The 15,138-nt window shown below is 33.4% G+C and overlaps 1 protein-coding gene across 1 annotated transcript; it reads left to right on the forward strand.

The window, feature by feature from the left end:
• The first annotated feature begins 11,546 nt into the window (after positions 1-11,546).
• Positions 11,547-14,336, forward strand: LOC131863420 (polygalacturonase-like). Its single transcript, XM_059215124.1, has 8 exons — positions 11,547-11,771; positions 11,924-12,052; positions 12,292-12,450; positions 12,791-12,998; positions 13,374-13,455; positions 13,567-13,675; positions 13,890-14,015; positions 14,109-14,336. Exons 1-8 carry the CDS (start codon positions 11,547-11,549, stop codon positions 14,334-14,336), a joined length of 1,266 nt encoding a protein of 421 aa, XP_059071107.1.
• Positions 14,337-15,138: the final 802 nt, after the last annotated feature.

Here is a 15,138-nt window from a genome sequence, read left to right on the forward strand (position 1 = left end):
GCAAAAGATGGTATGCATTAGAGTTTGAGTTGATAACTCATCTCACTATTTATATTATCGATAAATATCTCCATCTTTTCCTTTTTAGGTACATTTCGAGGATATCTCGAAACCATTCGTCTCCATCACTGAAGAAACACCATGAATGTTTCATTGTTCTTTTGTTTGGTGTTACACACATCCAACATGGTGATTGCATGTTAAATGTTATAGGAGTATTGCATGATAAATTTGTTTACTGACTCATCAAATGATCTGATGGAAGATGTAAGTTTAGATAACCACTCCATTGTTTTCCCTCCCAAACTTCTTGGGAATAGTCTCATTAAGTGTCATCATGAGAAAACTCTAGGCTTATGGTACAAAATTCCCAAACATGATCACAGGGTACACTTTTATCATCATACTTGTCATACTTTGGTATATTTGAATTTGAGGGGAAAGCTACCATGTTCAATCTCCTATCAAAAGGATAAGGACAGATTTCATCCAAGGAGAATCGTACTGTAGTTCCTTGTTGCATGTCTTGCATTTGTCTTTGCAGTGTTTGGATTTATTGTGTAAGAGAGATCATGGGCACATTTGTACTTTGAGGGAGAATTTCCTCTCTTTCATTAAGATTGTCCCGATTATGGGCATGGTTGTGTTCATGGGTGTTGTCTTGCTCATGTATGTTTTTAGGATCATATATTTCTTCTTCTCTTTGCTAGTCTTAATAGGCATAATCTCTAGACCTTGTTCTTAAAATTCTCTCATCTACATTTATTAGTTTTTCAGTATCAAATTCGTGAGGAAGTTTAACTCATTTTCTTGTTAGTGTGAGTGGACATTCTTCCTTATTTTCTTCAATAAGTCTTTCCATGAGTTTTTGGAATTCTGTGTTTCCTTGGCACTCTTGGAGAAGTTCTTATTCTTATATGTTCTCTATTTCACCCATATTGGCATGCTCATCAAAAAGATTAGATAATCTTCTACCCATACTTGATTCTAGTTGTTATTCCTTTTGTTTGTTTCTCTGAGATTGGGTGACAACGGGCATTTAATATATTTCTACCATGACAAATTCTTTGTCTTCTATGGGAGTTCTAGGTGGTGTTGGTGGTTCAGGTCAAGCTTCATTATAAGTGATACAAAACTATGGGAACAAAGTGGGGTTGATCTTTCCCCCACGATTTAGGTGTTGGTTGAATTTTTCTTTTTGAATGTAAGCTCTACTTCTCAAAGGTTCCTTATCAAACTCATTTGTTTTGCCTTGGATATACAATCGCATGTAATGCAAGAATGCACGATGTGATGCAAAGAGTTGGCGATTGATATAGAGAAATATATTCCTTCTCGCAAGTGCCTTAGAACTAGGTTGTCTCTTCTTCAACTTAATTTTTTGATGAAGACTTGTTCTTCTCAAAATATGAGGAGCAGTCATCCACAAATGATCAAAGGTTAGCGTTTGATGTTGGATTTGGAGACTTCATTTGAATAGTCAATTTTACTTTATCAATTTGAGGTTTAGTTAGATTCTCCTCCACAACAAATTGTGTCAAATGATATGGATAAAGTCTCCTGATATGGAAACTTGATTTGACAACTTAAGAATTAAACTAGGTATGTTATTTTGATAGAATCTGTTGGATGGTCAAACTTTGATCACTGTTTCTTATACTTCTTGATTTTGCTAGATGAAGTTTTATCCCAAGCTAGTTGATGATTTGAAAAGCTTGTTCTAAAAACGCCTTGTTAGATTTTGGAAATTTCCTCACTGATAATTGGATTCAAAGTTTGACTACTGAGTTTGTTAAAGGACTTGACAGGGTATCCGAGACTGTTAATAAATTTTTCCCAAGGTCCCTGATTTGCTATTTGTTTTTCCTAGTTTTGATTATGTGATAAGATAGAGACTAAATGCACTAAATAATGTTCAAGATACACTACACAAAGCTCTCTATGCACCATGCTAGCTCTCCTACTCACTGGTTTAGACTATTTGGAAATGGCTGCTTTGAATGGGTTACGCACTAATATGTCCTGATTATGGGTTGTTGTTTAGACTAAAAGCACTATGATATGTCTTGAATGCGCTAAGGTGATGTCTTAGTGCACTATATTGATGCTGAAAAGTGATATTGAAAATTTCACTAGTATGATACTTGTTATGTGCTAATTTGATTGATGATGGCACTAAGTTTAGGTTGAAATTTTATAGATTGATCGCTACGCATTAGGATGTTGCTCCTATGCGCTACTATCTGATGTAGGGACTTTGCAGGGTCATAAATTTTGACTCGTTTGTCCGATTGGGCTGAAATTTTTTGTGGACATAGATCTTGAGGATTTGAATACCAACCGAATTCCTTCATCTAAGAACTCAAAATTGGCTTTTACTCTTTTTTTTCAGTTTTTTAGAAAGTTGGTTTTTTAGTTAATTTTGAGCTCGTAATCTTTTTGAGATTAGAAAGTTGTTTTTTTGTGCTGTAGGAATTTTTTTTATATTTCTAAAATATTTCATGATTTTTGGGATAGAGTTGAAAATTTCCTTAAATGGCAATTTTTGGATTTTGTAAAAATCTGCCCAAAAAGAAAATTTTTGGTGATTGTTTAAAATAGGGACTTTTTCATTGTAATGGAGGATGGTTGAAGTTGCAGAAGAATAATGAAGAACATTTTATCTAGACTTGTGTTTATTTTTTATTATTCCTTGTTATATTGGTTATGTTTTAACTAACTACATCACTATCCTAGTTGCCTTGTTTTAGCAGTTTTAAATTTTAACACTTGTGGTTTTGATGGATGATTTTCTAAAAAATAACTTGAGAACATGGCACATAGAAGAGATAACAATTTTACCTATGCTAAACAAGTAGTGTATGTTCTGTGAGGATGTGTTCAGATCCCCAATGTTTTCACTGGTGTAGGTAACAACTAAGAAAAATCAAGAAGACTCTCTATTCAAGGGTCATCAACAACATCATAGCCCACTAGTCTCGATACTCTGTGAGCTTAAAAAACCGTGTCATCCCCTAGAGGGCACCCATTTTTTTTCCTTTTGCTAGAAATTAACTCAAAGTGAATTGCTTGATAATTGAGTAGTTATCTTGGGAGATATGTGGTGAGTGGTCTTGGGGGTGGATTCTTCCCCACCGTTGCACTATGATGTTGAAAATGTTTGGTAACTGACTCGGCTCAAAGTTCCTAGTGCTAATGTTTTTAATTGGGCTTTTGTTCAGTTTTTAGTGATAAACTCCCTCGGGAGGCTTCCCAACCTTTAGAACAAAGGCTTTATGTATCTTAAAAATACTGGGGAAGGATAATCATTGAGAAAAATAGTTGAAGGGGACTTTCATTAGCCTCCACATTTGATTATAGTGGGTTGGAACACTTGGTGATAAATTCATTTCCCACTTAGTTCATCCCCCTCTCACCGGCCATTAATGGCGCTCTAAGAGCAACTTAGGAGGGCAAGTCTTCTAAAGGTTTTAAAATGATTGAAGTAAATAAAGCTTGTAAGAGTGGTTTGGTTTTTTGGTCACCTAGTTAAGGGGAGAGCGTATACCTTCCACTTTCAAGACAAAGCAAACAAGTGTTGTTTTTTGACCTTCAAAGGAATAATTTTCTAACTTACTATTTGGAGATGTTGCTTCAAAAAAGCATGGTGTTCTTTTTAACTCTTCATAGAAAATTTTTTTTGATCTAAGAACGTGAAATCTTAGTCAACAAAATAAATCATGATGTTGGAAAACAAAGGAAAATCATGAAATGAAAAACTCCTTTGCTTTGCACAAAATAAAGTTAGGTTCTTTTTATCCTTTTCAAAATGAAAATGAATTCTTTTTATGCACCAAAGGAAAATGTGATTATTTTTACCTTTTGCAAACTAAAAAACAAATTTGTTGTTTTTTTTAAACCCAAATGAAGTGTTTTTGCCTAACTTGCAAAAATAAAAAGTTCATTTTGTTGTTCTTTTTAATTGACAATGGAATTCTTTTTAAAACCCAAATGAACATTTAGTAAATTTTAAACCCAAAATAAAAGATGAGATTCTTCTTAAACTTAAAAGAAATTTAATTCTTTTTATCCAACTAAAAAACTAGAATAATTAAATTCCTACTTTAACTTCTTCTAAACGTGCAATAAATTGTCAGTGACCTGGAAGAAGAAAGTCTTTGAAAAATAAAATATATGGTGGGCTTACACAAGCCTAATTTTTCTTCACTTTAGTAACAATTTTTCCTTTTCTCTGTCAGATTCATGCATTGGACTATTGCATAGATGCGCTCCAGAAAGTTATCGATGCACTACACTATTTACCAAATGCGCTACATTGGTTACCGAATGTGCTACATTGTTGTTCCAATATGCAAGAAAGAAACCAGACTATTATGCACTAATAGAGACTTTAAATGCACTAGGGAATGTGTCTGATGTGCTAAACAGTACACCAAGGCTGCTATTGTTTTCTCTAAATGCACTAAGGAAAGGTCCCAATGTGCTAAAACAACATTCCCATGTGCTTGCAATCTTTATCTTGCATCAAAACTGATATGATTTATGGGGTGAAGCTCCATAATGGGCACCAAAAATGTGTGTAGGAAATGAGGATGATAGAAATGTAAAAGTTAGTTTCAAAGGGCCCACATACCAATGAGACTCTTGGTGCAAGTTATAGAAACTATATTGAATAGCTCAACTTCCCAAGGGGTGTCCCATTATTCTCTATCTCACAAGATCCCTGAAGTCAATGTATTTTCTCTTAGATCACTAAGCAAAGTGACTTAGGAATGACAACTCCAAGAATGAGTGATATTTGATTATAAGCATGAATGCATTCCTAACATGTGTATGATACTGAAAACTATGATGATTAATCTAGCATAAAGATGATGATAAGATTATCTAATTATCCTAGCACTGATATACTAGTATAACATAGATATTCTATGATATTAGAATGCTTCTAAATGCTATTATGATGATTTAACAAAGAGAGGATAAATTGCTTAGTAATTATACTATATGTTTGATGCACAAAGACTTGGATCCTTATTAGCAAAATGACTATAATTTTGATGCATGAAAATTCTATATCCAAATGAGAGAATGAGATCTCTATTTATAGGAAAAGGGCAATGGATGGTCAAGATTGGATAATCTTAACTAGGGCTAGGATTGAAATTTAATCAATCCATGTTCACAATTCTCACCAAAGAAATGGTGACAATTTCCAATAAGAGTTTGCTTGAGAGGAGATGAAAGAAGAATTAAATGCTTGAGAAGACATAATGGCTACCTTAGGAGGTAAGGGTTAAGGTTAGGCTAGGGTTATCCGATGGATAAATCTTTTACCCAAGGGGTAAACTCTTGTGCAAGGGTTAAAGGGATAGCCAACGTCAAAGCCATGAATGCTTGATGAGACCCTTGGGTTAGATGAGGGTTGAGTTAGAGAGAAAATATTTAATCATGCAAGAAGGTTGAGTTAACTATTAATGGTTATGTAAGAGCCTTAAATGGTTTGGAAGACTTTGAGGGTTAACTTGTTGAGGACATAAAACCTTTAATGGTTTTCATAGACTTTGAAGGCTTTGAGAAGTGACTTCTCTTTGCTTAGGATTGTGACAATATTTAGGAGATGGATTAGGGTAAATTGAAAGTGATTAGAAGAATCTAGAAGGGGTTCAGAAGGCAAGTGGGAGATGTAGGAAAATGCAAGTGGAGGAAAAAGTATTTTAATTAAAATAAAATTACTTTATTTCAACCAAATAGCTGCAACTTGCATAAATATAAGTGGGGGAATTTAAATAAATAAATTAGATTTATTTATTTACAAAGATGAATTTAATTAAAAAGAGAGAAAGGGGAATTAAATTAAATAAAGTGATTTATTTAAAAAAAAGCCTAGAAAAGGCTTAGGTGAATTTAATTAAATAAATTGAGTAATTCATTTAATCGAATAGATGAATATGAAGAATTTAATTAAATAGAATGGGGTTAAAATGAATATTAAATATTCACTTAGGAAATTGGTTAGATTTATACGTCTATATCTCTCAATGAGTATCAACTACATTATCCTAAATTTAACCCTCAATTGGCAGGATCCATTGTTATATATGACTATTGGGTAAAATTGAGAGAAAGATCTAACCTACACCTACTCCTACAAATAGAAAATAAAAAGATCAATAATATTTGACATGGTAGCTAAAATTCACTTAAAATCGCAAAGATCAATGTCTAATCCAAGTAACATAGTCATAATTGTGAGAACATTGAATATCTTCATTAACCTTTAACTTCTTAGCTACCTAGGCCCCACACATTAATGATTGAAACTAATTAAATTTAATAAATCACTCTAAATTCTTCGTATTGATCGCTATTACACCTCTCAATTCATTAAAATACATTGACAACATTTAATCCCTTCCTTGGAGAGAACCTATAAACATAATTCACTTCTACAAAATAAATTGCAAAGACAAATGTTCCTATCCTTAACAGAAATAATTCATATAAAATGAGAAGCCACAATTTGAAGTAAATATTATTCATTTATTCAAAAGAGATGATACATTCATGAAAAAAATTAGTTCCTGAGACAAAAAGACCTTCTATTGCTCCAATTCAGACTTGCTACTTTACTCACCCAGTTACAAAATTAAAAAATTTAGAATCCCTTGCAAATGCCATTGAATTCCCTTATGGAAAAGATGGGAGAAAAACAAGATTTCGTCCAATTGTACAAGTGCCAAAATTCAATTTTCCTATACAAGAGTATCCTCTAGTACGTTTACAATATCATATAGGACAAAACTGATTTGTGCCCTTAAAAAAGAGAAATTAAGATTATAATAATTTCTTTCAAATTCACTGTTTCCTTTGGCTTATTTTCCTCATTTGATGATCGGTGATGCTTAATTGATTCTTTGATAGGACAAATTTTTTTATTGTTGTTTTTATGGTGTAGAGGAGTCTGAGTCTAAGAGAACAAGAAAACTAGAAAGATGACACAAATCAACATCCTTCCACTAAGTAGGAGAGGAATGGAGTCGAGACCAATGATGACAAGCAAAGGCTAGGTACTCCATATAAAATTTTTGATAATATTTGAATGAAATTGTTTAATACACCAAGTAGTGTCTCCATTGGAGCTTATCAACTTAAAAAAAATATCAATAGAAAGGGGTTCGGAGAGGTCTACAACCAACAAGGTTCTTGTTAAGGAGGTATGGGAGAAGTGTTGGAAATATATGTGATGATTGACTTTATAGATATGTAATAATATGTACTGACATCCTCTCTAAGTCTAGAATCAAATCACAATTACCATAATTATATTTTGTGGCCAACGTGATTGGACTCGTGCTTCTTCCTTATTTAGGTTGACCTAGTTTATGTTTACAAAGATGAAGATGTTATATATAGAAGATCAAATTAGTGTGATGGTGTGCCTTTAATGGTAATTATGTGGGGAAGATGATATATAAATTATTTCATGTCATTATCATTATAGAAGTTTGTGATGCAAAGATAGTTAATGTGGAAGTGATTGTTGTTAGAGTTTGTTTCTTCTAACAAGATTCAAAGACAACTTCACAATTGGACAATGACTTTGTTTTGCTGACTCAAATTTTATGGATGTTCATGTATCTTTCCCTTGAGTAATGAGCTTTAGCCTAGAATTCATTTGTATCTTACTTTGGAGCAATCCTACAAGTCCTTTGTATCTCGCCCTTAGATAGTAGACCTAGATTGCAAGTCTTCTAGGTGGTAGTGTGCTTCCATAGTAGTGTTTAAAATAAATTTTAATGATATCGTATATATTGTGAGTTAACTCTTACCAAGGTTTTTCCTTGTTTAGGGGTTTCAACATAAATCTAGTGTTCCCTTATGCATTATGTTTTATGGTTTCATGTTGCATTCCTACTTATTATGTTTTTCAAGATTAAAGGATTAAACTTAGTGTTTTCATGGCCACACTAATTCACCCCCCTCCTCTCTAAATAGTGTGTTCAATAGGAAGAGACTAGTATTAGGGTCAACTTTGATAAATATGCCCAATTTTTTGCCTTTGTATTCGTGGGTGGCTGTGCACCAAAAGTGCAACTAGAGGTGAAAGAGATGAACCCAAGTGGGTGAAACCTCAATAGGATCAATTAGGGGAATTAAATGATGGGGTCCAAGGGTAGAGAGATAAAGCATGAGAGTCCCATTTGTAGATGACCATAGGAAGGACAACATTTCTATAATTAGTATTATCAAATTAAATAACAATGAACCAACAAGCATGAGAATAAATATCCATCTTCCCTAACATCACAGGATTTGAATGTACAAATATCTAGGGGTGGAGTAATATGAGAGACAATGAAAATTGATTGAATCTTCTGATTAGAATATTTTTTTGTAATAATAAATGCAGTCTAAAATCTCCTCGCCCAAAAATACCTCTAGAATAGAGGAGGAGCACCCGAGGCATTTTTCTAGAGGAACTAAAGGACTTGAGAAACTTTTTTTGAGTGGGTCTGCCAACATACTCTTGAGTGCAGAATTTACTAACATGCAATCTTCCAAGGGGTGGGTGTTTTGCTAAGATGCTGAGTCAGAGTTTGAAATATCCAAAGTGATAGTAAAAATAGGGGAGCCTTGACCAAAAGGGATTTAAAGAGGGGAATTGTTGAAGGTTGCAATGGGCAATTGTATTAGGTCTGAAATTTGAGGACTAGAAGCCATGGGTGGTAGAAAAAAATTCAATAGATAAGAATTGTTATAGAGAAATAAAAACTATTCAATGTTTCCATTGTGATAGGTATGACCATTATAAAAGAGATTGCATATTGGAATCTTCTTAATTCTTAATCATTTTATTTAATTCTTAATCATTTTATGTAATCATTACACATTCACATAAATCATATCAAACATAAAAACTAGAACTAATCAAACAAAGTATCTAACTCTCCTTTAAGACTAAAGTTGGATCTTATTTTGATTATTTCCACTAATCAAATTATATTTATCTTAATTGCCAACATCTATTACCATTATCATGGCCACTTAGTCGGCTATCAATTAGTTAATTACAACTTAGTCGGTTATCAATTAGTTACAACTACATTTTGCCTACAACATATATTATTCGATCTCCTACAAAGAGGAACTAATTGTGAAGCAAATTAAATTATGTGTCAACAAAACAAGTACTAAATATCCCTTTCGCTGCAAGTCGCAACTTAATAGTAATCAGAATAATTTCTAATATAGTAGAAACTGGCTATAATTCTAATGAGATTGATGGCTCCACTAGGTCAAAATATTTATGTGAAGAATTTGGTCTTGTTGGCCTTACATTTAATCATCATGGCCGTTGAAGCCCAATTAATCACAGAAAGTAACATATATCATTGGGCTTCTACAATATCTTTGGATGCTACTCAGGCTATTAATGGAAGAAGCTTTAACGTCCAAAATTATGGTGCGGTGGGTAATGGAGTGCACGACAATAATGAGGTACGCTTATCATTTATTCTTTTGTTACTAACATTAGATATTATTTACTGCCACTTTTACCATTTCTATATTGAGTAACAAAAAGTTTACATCTTATTAAAAAGGACTCCAAAATATTGTATCTTATTAATATTCTGATGCTTTTCAGGCATTTACTAATGCATGGAATGATGCTTGTAAAGTGTCATCAACAACTTTGTATGTGTCGGGTGACAAGACTTTTCTGGTTAACAATTTAAATTTCCACAGACCGTGTCAGCCTGGCTTCACATTTCAGGTCTAAAATTTGAACATAACCCTAAAGGATTCAAAAACAATGGATGAGAAAAATGTTAAAGAGGTTCTTTAGTGGATCAATACTTTCTATCTAGATTCTATTTCTACCACTTAGTGGCATAAAATATAGTGTTATCACTAGTTGTTCCTTCCCATGCAATCTCAGCTTCATGGGTATGGGTAGAAGTGGATTGGACATGGGAAATTTTTCACTTTTTGCGCATTCCCTTTTCTTTCCAAGCATCTTTGGTTGATCTTTGAAATTTTGTTCTTGTCAAAATTGATAAGATTCTCTCCCATTCGATTAATGAGCCTCTATCCCTTGTTGGTAAATTCTAGGTTTGTTCCAAAACATTGGTGGCAACCCATGTGTATCATTCATCCTATTGTGGTCCTTCCAATGCCTCATATATGAAACTTGAAAAGATTCTTCATGATCTTTTCAGGCCTCTTATAAGGACTACAAGTGGTTTCACCATTTGGCTGGGTTTTTATTTTGCTCCCACATGATTCTAGCGGGCTTCATCTCTTCTCTACGTGGAGACAAGGTTTAGTCCTTTGTGCTAAATGGATTGTCTGAGCCATTTCTAAGAATGAGGCCTAGAAGATTCTTCTAAGACATTCCATTTGTTCTAGCTTCATAGGTTGTCCTAGAAGGGATTGGCTTTTAGACCCTTCTTGTTATGCTAAAACCTATTCAAATAGAAGGCACTTTCATTGCCCAAAGTATATGTTGTGCCTAGGAGCTCGTCAAGCCTTGGCTTTGGTGGGCTAGCTCTGGCTTTCAAATGGATCATCTTTTAATCATCATAACTTTCGGTGGTCTCGTCTCATTCATGTACACTTTGGCCTCCCCCTAGCTTGCTTTCCCTAGGTCAATTTATTGTTTTCGGGCTTCACTTTTATGCTTGTAATTTTGTTTAGTTGTTTCTTTTCTTTTAAGGCTTTGCCCATATGACTCTATAACTACTTTTGAGCTCTAGTCATATGACATGTCCCTCTATATTTTTTAGATATGAATATTAAAATTTTAATCTAGTATAGATACTCACATACTATTCATAAAAGTAATTAAAAGTTATAATTTATATAACATAAATATAATTAAGATAATATAATTTTAAAATAACATTAAAAATCACCACAAATATTTTTATTACAAGATTACTCACTGCTATATGACACTTGTTTCAATATTCTTTTATGTTCTGAATATCTGTTTTAAGTATAGAATGTTGAACGGAGAAATAGGAAAAATCAAATGATCTGGTATTGTTCGACTTTTGCATTTCGATTTCTGTGGTAGTCCGTCATTTGATAGGGAAGCTGAAATAGGAAAAATCAAATGATCTGGTATTGTTCGATTGGGCTTGCATTTCGATTTCTGTGGTAGTCCGTTATTTGATAGGTAAGCTGTTATATCTTGAAATAGTCCGTTTTATTGATACGTGGTTTGCATTTAGAGAATCTAGGACAATGAATTACCACACAGTGCATTCCAAAGCCATTCATGTCCTGAAAGAGTGCTGTTATCAGACAGGGTAGATCTAACAAAGATTCACGACTTGTGATGCAGATTAAATTACTTGTCAATCAAACCAAGATTTAAACATTCCTTTCCTTGCAAGTAGCAACTTAGTAGTAATCAGAATACTTCCTAATATAGTATAAACAGGCATTATTTAACGCTCACTCATCTCCTTCACTCATACCTTAGGTCTCTTTCTCTAATTCATATTTGACTGAATCTAAGTGAGGCTCTAATTCTAATGAGATCAATGGCTCGACCAGGTCAAAATCTTCATGTGAAAAATTTGGTCTTCGTGGTCTTATATTTGATCATCATGGCAGTTGAAGCCCAGTTAATCAGATCAACTAACAGATATCTTAGGGCTTCTACAATATCTCTGGCTGCTACTCAGGGTAATAATGGAAGAAGTTTTGACGTACAAAATTATGGTGCAGTGGGTGATGGAGAGCACGACGATACTGAGGTCCTCTTATCATTTATCCTCTTGTTCCTAACATTAAGATCTTATTTCCTGCCACTCTAATAGTTTATATCTTGAGTAACAGAAAATTTACTAGATCTTATTATTAAGGACTCCAAAATCTTGTGTCTTATTAAAATTCTAATGGTTTTCAGGCATTTACTCGTGCATGGAATGATGCTTGCAAAGCGTCGTCTGCAACTTTGAATGTGCCAGGTGGCAAGGCTTTTCTGGTTAACAATCTAAATTTCCAGGGACCGTGTCAGCCTGGTTTCACATTGCAGGTCTAAAATTTGAACATAACCCTAAAGGATTCAAAAACAATGGATTTAATCCATCTCATTTTGTCGAAAAATTGTATAGTTCTATGCTATTTGTATTTGTAGTAAGAATAGTAATCCTTCTTCAAAGTTTACCATATTCTCGATTAATTCTATGTTTGATCCTCATTCTGTAAATTTGTGCACTGATTCGAGATTCTGGTAGTAACTCAATACAAATTTTTTATTTTTTATTTTTTTAGGTCGATGGAACTATTGTTGCCCCAGAAAATCCGAGCAGCTGGAAGAGCACATATGTGTGGTTGTTGTTCGAGCATCTTCAAAAATTTACATTGACAGGGAAGGGCACTATTGACGGAAAAGGAAGTAATTGGTGGGGTAAACAGAAAAGTAGACCAACGGTTAGTAACCATTTACACTGCTGAACTTCTCTCTGTGTTTCTAGTTTTTGATACAGAATATACCTAAAATTTTAGCTAAACCTGCACATTAAGGATCTAGCTGGAAAAAAAAAACAGAACTCGCAGATGAAAGAAGAAGATTAAAAAAAAATAAAAAATAGTAAAAACAGTTAGCTGACAATAAAACAAGAAACAGCAGTTTTTCAATACACGGGAATAAAACAGAAAGCAGCATCATCCATAAAGCATGGATAAAAATAGGTCCGTAAACCATGGGAAAAAACTACTTACATGCGCTAAAAATATAGATGCATATCATATGACTTTCTTTTTTCCACAGGCCATTCAATTCAATGACGTGAAAGGGAGTGCACTGAGTGGACTGAAGGTGACAAACAGTCCTCAATTTCATGTCACATTGACAAATTGTGACAGTGTCCAGATCGTGGGTATTACAATTCAGGCACCAGAAAGCAGCCCAAACACTGATGGAATTGATACGTTCGAATCCACAAACATAGTCATAAAAGATTCCACTATTGGAACAGGTAAAGGAATGAGGAATGTGGCAAATATTTTCATTTTAAGATTTTGTTTTAAATAAAACAGTTTGAATTTCCAAGGGTGAATTGTCTTACTGATAAATATTTTGGATCATAAATATTTTGGATTATATTTCATGATTCATCAGTAACATTGTTTGATTATTAAATTACACTCTATGATACATCAATGATGTTATTTGATTACAAGTTAAAAAAACTGATAAAAGAAAATGTATGTCAGTATTATAATTAAACAAATTCATATCATAGATTAATTATGATCTGAGATGTTTTCTTTTATTCTTAAATATAATATTAAATAGCAGAGATTATATGTGAATAGAGACATATGAGTACATGGAAGTTTGATGACTGCAGGAGATGACTGTGTGGGGATAGGTGATGGGTCTTCAAATATTAACATCAATGATATCACATGCGGTCCAGGTCATGGAATAAGGTGATTAACGCTCTAAATAAACACAAATCCCTTAACAGCTAATAATAATTTATGTCTGTCTAAATATGTTAGGCATGAGAAATTCTTTATATTATTTGTATGATTTTGCAGCATTGGAAGTCTTGGAAGAGGAAACACGAAAGCAGATGTCCATTCCATTCACGTGAACGGCGCCAAGTTGACATCAACAACGAATGGATTAAGAATCAAGACATGGCCTGTATAATAATTATTTCAATAATCTCAAATTAAATCATTGCTGTTTTAAAAATAACAAAAAAAAAAAATACTTTTGTATGCTGAGGATAGATGAAATATAGAATTGCAATAAATGAGAACTACAAGAATCATTGTATTTATTTTTATTTTCATGGGATTTTCAAAAGATTACACTATTTTAAATGTTCATTGACAAACTGTCAATGATATAACAGGGGGGTTCTGGCGTGGCAAGTGATATAACATATGAAAATGTTCAGATGGAAGACGTAAGCAACCCAATAATAATTAACCAATTCTACTGTGACACAGGTGACACTGGGTCTGGTTGCAAGTCTCAGGTAGACATTTGATCTAAATCCTTAATTAAACTCAGTTTTTGCTTTCAATACAACTGAGATCTGATTCGGAGTTCACCTTTTCATTTGATGTAGGGTTCTGCTGTGAAAATCAGTAATGTAGAATACAGTAATATCAGGGGCACATCAGCAACTGAAGATGGAATCACATTGTCGTGCAGCCAAAGCGGATCTTGCACGGGCATAACAATGGAGAATATAGATTTGGTAACTGGCTCAGGGGCCCAAGTCGCTTGTAATGCCCAAAACGTACAGGGTGGAAATTCGATTCCTTCACGTTGTCTAGTTAACAATGGCCAATGATATAACAGAGCTGTGAAGCTATCTCTAATGCAGTAACCTCTTTCTTAAATCCCTGAAAAATAATGTAGTCTTCAGAATAGTTAGCAATTAACAAGTTGGATCTCAGCTGATGGAAAAAGCCATTGGTTTTAATATTTTTCTTGCCATTTCTTTTCCAAAGATAATGGAAATGGGAATGTACCTAAATTTTGCTAGTTAAACTTAAATGTTCGAGTACACTCATTTCCATGGCAAATCTTAATTTAAAAATAATGAAATTTATTTCGCAATTTTTTTCACATTATTAAAAAGTTCTCTGAGAGAATTATTGATTGATATATAAAAACAAGACAACCTTTTTGGGAAGCATCAATTTGTTCTAAAAATTAAAAGAATTGGATTTAACAAATTCTTCGTACGGGAAAGTAACTGTTTACTTGGGAAAATTTGTCATTATTTGACTCATCAATCAAACTCTGTGGGTTAGAAACATTCTTTGAAGGGTAGAAAGAAAGCTAAATTGCCGCAAACAGTAAGAAATAACAAAACATAAAAAGAAGTGACGGTTTATATTAATGCCCTTTGCCAAAGCAAAGCTGTCAGTGCTCTCTTTTTCATTATACATTCATAAGAACATAAGAACAGAGTATTGATGTCTTGTTCAAAAAAGAGAGTATTTTCATTGCATTCCCATTCAAAACAAAGTTTTATCCAAGGCTGCAGGAGAAGCTTCCAGAAAACGGGCCAAAAAATGGACAATTCTAGGTTCATCGAAGAGTGTAAAAAAAGAAATAAATGTGATGTTTGGAGTAGAAGAACTAAA

The sequence above is a fragment of the Cryptomeria japonica genome, unplaced genomic scaffold (assembly GCF_030272615.1).
Source record: "Cryptomeria japonica unplaced genomic scaffold, Sugi_1.0 HiC_scaffold_62, whole genome shotgun sequence".
NCBI lineage: Eukaryota > Viridiplantae > Streptophyta > Pinopsida > Cupressales > Cupressaceae > Cryptomeria > Cryptomeria japonica.